Here is an 11,439-nt window from a genome sequence, read left to right as displayed (position 1 = left end):
TGCTTCAGGTTTGTTTATTTGAAAATAGAAATATATATAATTGCTGATCATAATTTGAATTAATATATATCTAACTCATCTGCCTTCTATTTTTCCAGTGTTCATGAGAATGCTTATCCTATGCATGTAGTAGGTGTTTTCCTCTTATAGATAAAAGGTTGAAGAGATTGTTACAGTATCCTCTGCTATATCAAACATGGCTACATATGAAATAATACAACTGAATAGATAATTCTCTTCTTCTTCTTCTTCTTCTTCTTCTTCTTCTTCTTCTTCTTCTTCTTCTTCTTCTTCTTCTTCTTCTTCCTCTTCTCCTTCTCCTTCTCCTCCTCCTGCTCCTCCTCCTCTCTTCTTTTTTTTTTTTACCTTCTTCTTTCCTAAACCAGGTCAAAGAGTTCTTAAATATGAGCTTCTTATTACCAATGATGCATAATTCTGGGGAAGAAATGAAAGTGTCAGCAAGTTATCCGTGGTATCAATGCAGGTGAAATTTCTCTACCCCGAATAGAAAATTCATTGTGGAAATACAGTTTTAAAAGAGAAATGTTTCTATTTTACTTAAGCCAAATTGAATCAATCACACAGTGTAATGAGAAATTATATTTTTAATTATCATTTACATCTCTATGAAACACAATATCTACCATAGGTTTCTGCTATTTAATATTAATCAATATTAATGATAATTTTCTATGTGCTAGTGGCTCATGCCTATAATCCTATCTATACAGGAGGCTGAGATCAGTGGGATACAATTTGAAGCCAGACAGGAAGATCAGTCAGTGAGACTCTTCTCAATTAAGTACTAAAAAGCTGCACATTGAGCTGTGACTCAGAGGCTATGTGTCAGCCTGGAGTATAAAAACTCAAAGACAGTCCCCAGGCCCTTAGTTCATGCTCTAGTTCCTTCTCTTTCTCTCTCCACCCTCTCCCCCCCACACACAAAAAACACACACTCATACACACACTTTTTAAGCATCAAGTAATTATTTTTATTATGTATATGATGAAGAAAATCTGAACAACATTTCCACTTCTGAGAGTTACTTCATATTTTAACAGAGGAAGCAATAAAATGCTACATCTCATTATTTTTAAATATAAATAAATTTTTAGAACATATTACAAAAAACAAAATGTTTAACAAGATGTTTTCATTTTTATTGTAGTCAGGATTATTTGAATAAATATTATAGGGCATCATATTTACCAGTACAATGAGTTAAACATCTGTTAATCTGATAAATTATTATAACTTTCCATAAGTTTTATAAAGCTTTATCTTCAGTTTTGGATGATTGTAAATTCAGAATTTACATTCTATTAATTTAAAAGAAAAATGTCTTACTTTCCAAAAATGCAAGTATAGAGAATTTTGCTACAAATTTGCTCACTGATGCATTAAAAAAAATCCATAAATGAATGTATATCACAGAAACAAAGAAACTATTATTCTGTTGGTGAATATCTTCTTAGTTTTCAGTGAGTAAATTTTTATGTAGGGTTAACATGTATCAATGAATCCTCATTTGAGTCATATCTCATTTGACTCCTGGCCTTTGTCAATAGATCATCTGGATTCAAAGATGATAAGTTAAGGGCTGGATATCATGCAAGCAAGAAAAGCACTGATATCAATATTAATCTTCACCAATGAGATTTGTAGAGATACACATTTTGTAGCATTCTGACAATTGCTTCACATTTTAAACACTGACCATTTGAGTGGTGTTGGAATGATACAGGTGGAAAACCCTGTTTGTATGCTTGCTCTCCTACAGTGATCCCATCCAAAGACTGGAGGAATCCTTGTATTAAATTAATTCAGGGATTCCTGTCTTTCCTGGTTTGGTTATCTAAATGGTCCATCTCCAAACTTCCTAATTTCTTGTAATTTATGTGCTCTTTAGTTCACTGGCCCAAAATTTCCTAAAGATACCTTCTGGCCAGTCTGTATTTATGAAACTAGAATTGGGGGAAGACACCTTTCACTTAACCATCAGTTAACCCATTCCTCAATTCCATACGGTGTTGGATTTTTTACTTGTGTAATATTCAAGTTATTACATATAAGAAGTGACTGAGTGGGTATTTCTTCATCCGTGGCCTTGGAATCTGCTGGTTGGACTGGCAGTCTTACATTCCATGCCTGCAGGATGACAGTATCCTATTCTGCAGTTCACACCAGCCTTCTCTCTTCTCCCTTGTTCTCTTCCCACGAGTCACAGGTGGCGACGCCTCGTCTTTCACTGGCCTGACCTGCAGTGACCATGGGCCAGGGAAACTGCACCTCCGTGACACAGTTCCTACTCCTGGGATTATCCAACACCCCCGAGCTGGGCCTTTGCCTCTTTTCCTTCTTCCTGCTCGTCTATGGAGTCACCGTGCTGGCTAACCTGGGCATGAGTGTCCTCATTCAGGTCAGCTCTCCCCTGCACACCCCCATGTACTTCTTCCTCGGCCACTTGTCCTTCGTGGACTTCTGCTACTCCTCTGTCATCGTGCCCAACATGCTGGTGGGCATGCTCAGCGAAGACAAAGCCATTTCTTTCCTGGGGTGTATGGTGCAGTTTTTCTTCTTCTGCACTTACGCCATCACAGAGGTCTTCCTGCTGGCTGTGATGGCCTATGACCGCTGCGTGGCCATCTGCCACCCTCTGCGGTACCTGCTCGTTATGTCCCCGAGACTCTGCGCGGGGCTGGTTGCTGGCTGTTACCTCTACGCCTCTGTGTGCGCTCTGATCCATTTGTGCTTGGCTCTCCAGATCCCATCCTACCAGTCCAACGTGATCAACCACTTCTTCTGTGACCTGCCTCCACTCCTGGATCTTGCTTGTTCTGATGTCACTGTCAATGAGATGGTGATGTTCATTGTGGTCAACGTGAATGAGCTGGTGACCATCATCATCATCCTCACCTCCTACTGGTTGATTCTGGTCACAGTCCTGAGGATGCGCTCAGCGGAGGGCAGGCGCAAGGCCTTCTCCACCTGCGCCTCCCACCTCACAGCCATCGTGGTCTTCCATGGCACAATTCTTTTTATCTATTGCCAACCCAGTTCTGGCGGTAGTCTGGACACTGATAAGGTGACCACTGTGTTCTACACGGTGGTGATTCCCATGCTGAACCCCCTGATCTATAGCCTGAGGAATAAGGAGGTGAAAGAAGCTCTCAGAAGAGTGCGGGTATGGAACTCTTTTCCTAGAAGGCTTTTTTCATAACGGATATTAGGGAGTGTGTGTGTTGTGGGAAGGAAGTAGTTGATCTGTGGATAGGAGATAGACTCACTGAAGTTGTGGAGTAGAATGAATAATTAGAAGCAAGTTATTCATGAGAAAATCTTTTTTATGCGATTGTGTGCATTCAGGTTTAGAAGTAGTATTGAGAGTTCAACACGTGCAATGATCTTATGTGTTGCAGTTCAGTATGTAACATTTTAAATTGACATGGATTGCAGCACTGATAACACATAGATGCCTACATTATGATAAACCCTTGTATGTGTAATGAACACTTCACAAAAGCCACACATATTTGTCTGTATACTTTCTGGCAATTGTGATATTTATTAAGAAGGAATTCCTGATGTTTTATAATGAAGAATAAGCTTCATTTAGTTAACCCATGGAATAGGTATACTAAATGCTATATAGAGATTGTCAGGAATTACTGTCCTGTTTTATTTTGTGATTATGACTTTATGTTTGGCTTTCTTTTGGGGGGGGGCTTGGTGAGAATAGAATTCTCCAAACCTCACTCTTTCCCTCAATTTCCTGAATAATGTAGAATATGCATTGAATATTATTAATGTATTTTTTCTCCTTTCTTTTTTTCATACTTCTGTTCTTCTAGCTATTTCAATGTACACTGATTTTTTCCCTTACAGTCTGTTATAATTCAGTTGAAAATAATTAGGTAAAACTATAACTTTTTTTGTCTGTTGTGGGACTTGAACTTGGCCTAGGCGGTGTTCCTGAGCTTTCAGCTCGAGGCTAGCACTCTACCACTTGAGTCACAGTGTCATTTTGGTTTTCTCTTGGTTAGTTGAAGAGTCTCGGAGACTTTTGTGCCTTGGATGACATGAAATAGATAACTAACATGTATAAAATAATAATCTAGATCGTAGTTTATTAGTATATTAACATTTTAGTACAGAATCAATAAACTGGATAATATACAAACCAGACAATGAAATCGCCCATAACTGATAGTTTAGATAAACTATTTCAATGCAACTCTGTAAAATTAAGGTAATTTAGAAATAAAATATTGCCATTTGCATTTGGCTCACAATTTATTCATAAATTTGAGTAGATATCATTAGCTGTGTGTTTTCAGGTTAGTAAAAAGCTGGAATATTTAAAAAATAAATTACAATGGCAATAGGAAAGTGGAAGGAAAAATCTTTAAAAATAAAAACATTTGAGACAGAAAACTGGTGTTCTATCAAGTGCTGCCATAGGATGATATTGAGTTAAAAACTACAGTTATATCATTTTTCTCTCTTGACATTTTTATTGAAGAATAGCGATGTGACTTACAATCAGTAAAATATGTATCATCTTACATTTAACAATTTGAAAATAAGTTACTAGATTTTTCCAGAATTCTTCAGAAATGAATTTTTCTAAATTGCATATTACTTGTATTGTAGAATCACAAAAATAATACAGGCAAGTACATTGGTAGGTGTTTATGTGAAAAAAACCCATTACAGTAAAATCAGAAGACTTAACATTTTAAATTCTGACAATGTGTTTACAGGTCTAATGTGAAATACATAGAGAATTTATTTTGTTTTTTCATATATTTTTATTGTAATTAATAGAAGGGTTACATGATATTTGCTAGATAGATGATGCATTAAGTCCCATACATTGATATCCTTTCACATGTCTTGGTCCCCATTTCCCTCCCCCTTGTTTTCTCATCTTGTTTTCTCATCTTGTTTCCTCATCTTCTTTTCCCCCTTCCCTATCCAATTTCAAATAACCAAATACAAATATATCCGATATATCAGGTAACAAAGTGAGATACTGTAACAATATGAGATAACCAAGGGACAGCAAAAGAGATGAGAGATAACATAGTACCTTAAGAACAACAATCATTCATTATATGGCTTATGTTTCTATATCCTAGAGGTCCTTTCATTTAGCGTCATACTATATGGCGTTTTGTATCAAGGTTTTGCTCTATTGCAAATCTCTGCTAGGAGAGCCCAAGGTTTCTACTGATTATGACAAATGAGGGAAACCATTGAGCCTAAGTTCCTTTGAGTCTGGCTTACTTCACTTAATATGATCTTTTCTAAGTCTTTCCATTTCCTAACAAATGGGGCGATGTCATTCTTTCTGACAGCAGCATAGAATTCCATTGTGTACAAATACCACATCTTGTTGATCCACTCATCAACTGAGGGACATCTAGGTTGGTTCATCTTGTAAGAAAACATATATTCAAGTACACTTGGCTACTTGAATTTTCTTTTTCTAATATATTTTTATTATAATTAATACAAAGGTTACATTATATTCTCATGTTTTTGTCCCCATTTCCCTCTCCCAGCCCCTCCACTCATCTTGTTTTCCCCCTTCCCTATCCTATTTCAAATAAACATATATACAATATATTTGCATTTTCTTTCTGCAGCATCAAAGTCAGTAAACTTAAGGTAAATACTTGATTTAAATATACAATGAATTCTATCATAATTGGAAGTGATTCCTATCCCAAACTGAAAAGGTGGAAATTTGAAATGTTTCTCTAATAAATTTATGATCAAACAATTTCCTATAAACCCATGGAACTATGTCCTAAGGAATAATTTTCTGAGTGCTTCAATAACTTCCTTATTCCTTAGACTGTATATCAATGGGTTGAACATAGGTGTTACAATGGTGTAGAAAAGAGACAGAAATCTCTCCATTGTTGAAGAACTTACGGATTTTGGTCTTAGGTAGGTAATGCTAGAGGACCCATAAAATAAAACCACAACCAGTAGGTGGGAAAAACATGTGGAGAATGCTTTAGAAGGTCCTTTGGCTTTGGGCAGCCTCAGAATGGTGGAAATGATTTTGCTGTATGAAACTATGATCAACATGAAGGGGATGGCGCCCAGCAAAATAACTACCACATAGACAGACAGCTCGTGCATAGAAGTGTCCCCACAAGCTAGCTTGATGACGGGAGGCATGTCGCAGAAGAAGTGGTCAATTTGGCGAGAACTACAGAAATCCAAAGAGAATATTTGACAGGTCTGCCCTATCTGGAGGGGCATTCCACCAAACCAGGATCCAATGAGCAGCTGAACACACTTCTTCGGGGTCATGACTAGAGGATAGTGGAGAGGGTTGCAGACAGCCACATAGCGGTCATAGGACATTGCTGCCAGCAGGAAGCTTTCAGTGGTTGCGAATACAAGGAAGAAGCACATTTGGGTGGCACAATGTAGCAGAGATATAGTCCCATCCTGTGTCCAAATGCTAAATAGAATCTTTGGAAGAATGACAGACACATAACAGATTTCCAGGAAAGAAAAGTTTGCCAGGAAAAAATACATTGGCTTCTTCAATGCAGGGTCAGATCTGGTTATTGTAATGATAAGACCGTTTCCAATTATGATGATTAGGTAAACCATGGTGAACACCCCAGATAGAAACCCTTGGAGACCCGGAAAATCAGAGAATCCCAGCAGGACAAATTGCTTCAGTGTGGAGACATTGTTGTCAGTGTTTATCGCTTCAAGATCCATCTATGGGAATGAATTCATCAGTCATGCGAATCAGTTCACTTTCAATGTTTAACTGTGCATAATCTAAAGTTGCAGCACATTGCTGTTTGTCCAGTACTTTATAAGGATGTAAACATCAATTTCAGATTACCTAAAATTGTTTAACTGTACAACTCAGTACTAGAAATCTGCACATGTAAGCATATGGCCCTTCTGAGAAATGTGGCATACAATGTTTATACAATGTTTATATGTTGTTCATAGGATGACATATTATTTTAAGTTTGGTATTTTTCTCAATTCCCAAATGCCAAAATCTGAATCAATTTTCAGCATAGCAGTGATTTCCTTCTTTAACATGGAATGAATCTGTCATCACTCAAATCTATTTTCTATTATTATTATTAATTGTGACAGGTCCAGAGTTTGTATCCAGGGTCTAAGTTCTATCCCTGAGATTCTTTTTTTCAAGGCTACCACTCTATCACATAAGCCGTATATCCACTTCCATCTTTTTCTGGGCAGTTTATTTGGAATAAGAGGCATGGACTTTCCTACTTGGTTGGCTTCAAACCTCTAGTCTCAGATCTCAGTCTTCTGGGTAGCTAGAAACACAAGGATGAGCTACCAGTGCCTCTATTTTCTGTTGCTATTAATTCAAGATTTATTTCCTTGTTCAAGTAAGTACTGTGGACTTAAATTTTGAGATGAATGCAGCTGATCATTTACCTCTCTTGCTATGTTATTTAAAATGTCTTTGCTTTGAAGCTAGGCAGTATTTGGCTATTTTATTAAAAGTATATCATGTTTAGAGCTAAGTTATTACATTATTTTACTCAAATATTTGAGTTTATTTAATATATTTAATATATATGAAATCTGAAGACATAGTATCATTTACTAGATTTTATACTGGGGAGAAAAGATGTTTTGCTGTATGATGTAAAGATGTTTCAGGTTTAGGAAGTTCAGACAACATTTCTGCATAAAATGTATATATTAGTTTATTATATGAAATAAGCATTAACAGCAGTTCTCCAGGGCTGTCTTAAATCACTCAGTTGTTTATTTATTGTTGCTTATCCTGACCTCATTTACTCCATTCAGTCATTTTCAGTGTAGGCATTTGTTCAAGCTTGTGAATGTTTAAGTCTGTGACTATCTATTGTCACAATGCTTTTTCCTTTTTTACATACCATGCCTAATTAGCCCATTGTCTCAGAAAATTTTATTTACTCCCTTACTAGAGAAATGCTTGTAAATCAAATATCATTTCTCCAAATCATGAATATTCTTTCAAAGTCATAACACAGCCTCACATACAGTTTCATACTCAACAAATCTTACCATGCCTGTTGAAGAAGGCGACTGTGTGGGAGAGAAGGCCTGTAGGTTTGTTCATTCTTGCCACAGTAGATTTCATCTCATTGTACTGACTGTGAGGCATAAAACATCCATATCACATAGCAAGTTATTTGGAAGTCAATAAGGCAAAATGTGTACAAAAAGAAAACAATCCCATGAAAGAGATACAAATGTGGAGGTAGAACAGTGAATAAAACACAAATGGTTATAGACAAAGCATATTATTTGGGATATGTCTAATATTCAGTGGTTATAAAAAGTCTTTCAATTACATTTGAAGTTTAGAGACTTAAAAAAAACATTGCTACATGATGTCACAGAAGTAGGAGATGGAGTCAGAGCAGAATGGCAAGGTTTTAAATAGGTACTAAATTTTGAACATAAAGGAACTGATAAGTGACTGGGTAGATGAGATAAGTCGCTGAGGTTCTCTTGATTTATGCATTACAGGATAGGCAACACTTGAAAAGACTACAGTCTCCTGTGATCAGGCAAATTTAATGTATCTGGTACAACGAATAACAAAGCAAAAGGACAAGTAGATCCTTTTTCCAAATAATACTGCATTTGTTTTTGTAAAAGGGCCACAAATCACAGCCCAATAAATCATGTTACTAAGTTGCTAGGTAAGATGACAAGAAAATGCATCTTTTGCAATGTTATCCTACAGTGCTTTCTTCACATTTTTTCCATTGATAATTCAATCTAGACAGTAATAGAGGGACAATAATCAAGACCCAAGCTTAGCTTTGATAAGTAAAATATTTGAACAAGATGAATTCAGTATCTTGTCACTGATATATAAAATTGTGCTGGCATAAGATACTATACACACACTTGATATATGTATGAATAGTTGTTCAACAACTGTCACTCAATAAAAATGTTAATATTTGAAGGATAATTATGTTGACAATAATTATGTTGATATCGTGTAAACTTACAATACTTAAATCCAGAACAGTAAAAAAATGCCTTTACCAATCAATTGTTACTTTTGTAAGCTATATAATGAGATATTACTTATTGATGCCAGTAATACAAATGTTTATTAAAAAAGAAACCTTTGTTAGAAACAGTTCCTGCTTACCAATTTGGGTGGAGGCTAAATAGAACAGGCTTCAGACATAGGAAAGAAAAGTGAATGAAGATTTCTTTTATTAGTTAACTTCCTTCATTTGAAATTCACCTGAAATACATTCTATTATCATAACTATGTTCGTTATATACTCACAGTTCTTTTTCCCTAGGGATGCCTCATTGTGCAACCTTCTAATTGAGCTGAATAATTATGCATGCCAATTGACAACTTTAGTTCAAAAAGAAAGGAAAAGGGAGAGAGAGAGAGAGAGAGAGAGAGAGAGAGAGAGAGAGAGAGAGAGAGAGAGAGAGAGGAAGAACAGAAGGTAGAAAGCAAGAAAGCAAGAGAAAACTTGTGTGGCCATACTATTTCTCTGTAAATTTCCAGATTACCTCCATTTTAAAAATAAGTTTTATGATCTAGGGCTGGGCGTTTGGCCTAGTGATAGAGTACTTGCCTAGCATGCACGAAGACTGGGTTCGAGTCCTCGGTACATAAAAAAAAAAATGCCAGAAGTGGTGCTGTGGCTCAAGTCATAGAGTTCTAGACTTGAGAAAACCCAAGGACAAAGCTTAGGCCCTGACCCCAAGCCCAGGCCTGCCAAAAAAATAAATAAATAAAATAAGATCTTAATGATAAGATGCAGAATTGTGGTTCAAAAAGTAAAGCACTAGCCTTAAGTGAAAAATATTTGGGGGCAGTCAAACTTCACAACAATACAATTACTAACTCTTTGTAAACTAAGAATCACATGTTAAAATATTGTGAAACCCCTGGAGTGTGGCCTAGTGCTAGACTGCTTTCCTGGCATGCACGAAGGCCTGGTTTAATTCCTCCATACACAGAAAAAATTCCAGAAATGGTGCTGCGGTTCAAGTGGTGGTAGAACGCTAGCCTTGAGAAAGCTCAGTGACAGTGTACAGGCCCTGAGTTCAAGCCCTAGAACTGACAAAAAATAAAAATTAAAATAAAAAACTCAATGCTTTAATCTAGAAAAAATTAGACTTTGTAGTCATTGAAGAGCTACATAGAAGTAAAACGTTATGGTTTTCTTTGATAAGTCACACCAGAATCACAGTTTCTATTTCTTACGACTTTTTTTTTTTCTGTTATCTTTTTTGTACTTAATCACACTTTTGCATGTATGGCATACTTTCTAGAAAAACTAAGCAATTTAAAAACAAAAGAAATTCTAGATTCTACTGAGCTCCATTGATAGTTATTATTGCTATGTTATAACTGCTAAGTTCCTGGTCCTTGTTCTTTTCGGTTGTTGTGATTTCTGTATAGCAATTTTTATTAAAAGAAGCTTTAATTTTTTTATACCTACAAGGCTAATTTACCATATGTAACCCTATTGACCAATGTAATTCACCAGCACAGAGACTGATGTTCAACTAATGCATGTGAAGCCAGGAAATTCTTTGACTCCTTGCTGATGTGAGTGAGGGCACCCAAGAAAAAAACTTTCAATTTTTATAATCTTTAAGAGGGAGCACAGAAATGGTGGAGCAAAGGATGAACTAATTCAGCAGTGATACTCACTGAACATTATGTTATAAATGAACTCTACAACCCAGTGGGGAAGAGGAGAGTCAGGAGGCAAAAATAACTGGGAGAAAATGGGAGAAGTGACAGTGTTTAAAAAGAAATGTACTTATTTCCTGATTTATGTAACGGTAACCCTTCTATACGCACCTGTATAATAAAATCTTTACAAACATTCATTCATACTCTTTGCTTTAAATGTACCCACTTTGTGTTCAGTAGTTTCAAGTAGAAACAAAAAAAAAATGGACTACTGACCTGCAGATTACTTCTCTTGACTTCTCTCTGGATTGTACTGCAAATTTACTCAATGGCTTAGTCTATCAGATTATAGCAAATAAGTGGAGATTTATCCAGGAAGTTTTCCCATTCCAATGTTGTCCATATTCCATTCAGAACTAATACATTTGATATTCCAGAATTGAAAGGATTGCTTTTATGGTGTTCTTTTATTATTGTTTTTAAGTAATGTTTTTAGGTGTGATTAAAATGGTGGAAAGTGACTTCAAGTCACCCTGGTTAATTTAATTTAGTTTTTTAATTTTTTAAATTTATTTTTACTTTTATTGTATTTTATTTTCAGAGTAATGTATAGAGGGGTTATAGTCACATTTGTCAAATAATGGATATATTACATCTTGAACATTGATACCCCTTCTCATGTTTTTGTCTCACTTGCCCTACCTGTACCCCCTCCCAATCATCTTGTTCT

At 36.0% G+C, this 11,439-nt stretch overlaps 2 protein-coding genes across 2 annotated transcripts; one reads left to right on the top strand and one right to left on the bottom strand.

Moving 5' to 3' along the window:
* Positions 1-2,270: 2,270 nt before the first annotated feature.
* Positions 2,271-3,221, top strand: LOC150052762 (olfactory receptor 5L1-like). The gene has a single exon (XM_090349214.1). The coding sequence runs from the start codon at positions 2,271-2,273 to the stop codon at positions 3,219-3,221; it is 951 nt and encodes a 316-aa protein (XP_090205340.1).
* Positions 3,222-5,809: 2,588 nt separating this feature from the next.
* Positions 5,810-6,754, bottom strand: LOC150052761 (olfactory receptor 10AG1-like). Its single transcript, XM_090348832.1, has one exon. It carries the CDS (start codon positions 6,752-6,754, stop codon positions 5,810-5,812), a length of 945 nt encoding a protein of 314 aa, XP_090204958.1.
* Positions 6,755-11,439: the final 4,685 nt, after the last annotated feature.

Source organism: Megascapheus bottae, chromosome 16, assembly GCF_031878675.1.
Source record: "Megascapheus bottae isolate mThoBot1 chromosome 16, mThoBot2.hap1, whole genome shotgun sequence".
Taxonomy (NCBI): domain Eukaryota; kingdom Metazoa; phylum Chordata; class Mammalia; order Rodentia; family Geomyidae; genus Megascapheus; species Megascapheus bottae.
Note: the sequence above shows the minus strand (reverse complement) of the source record. Positions and strands in the feature narration are given on the sequence as shown.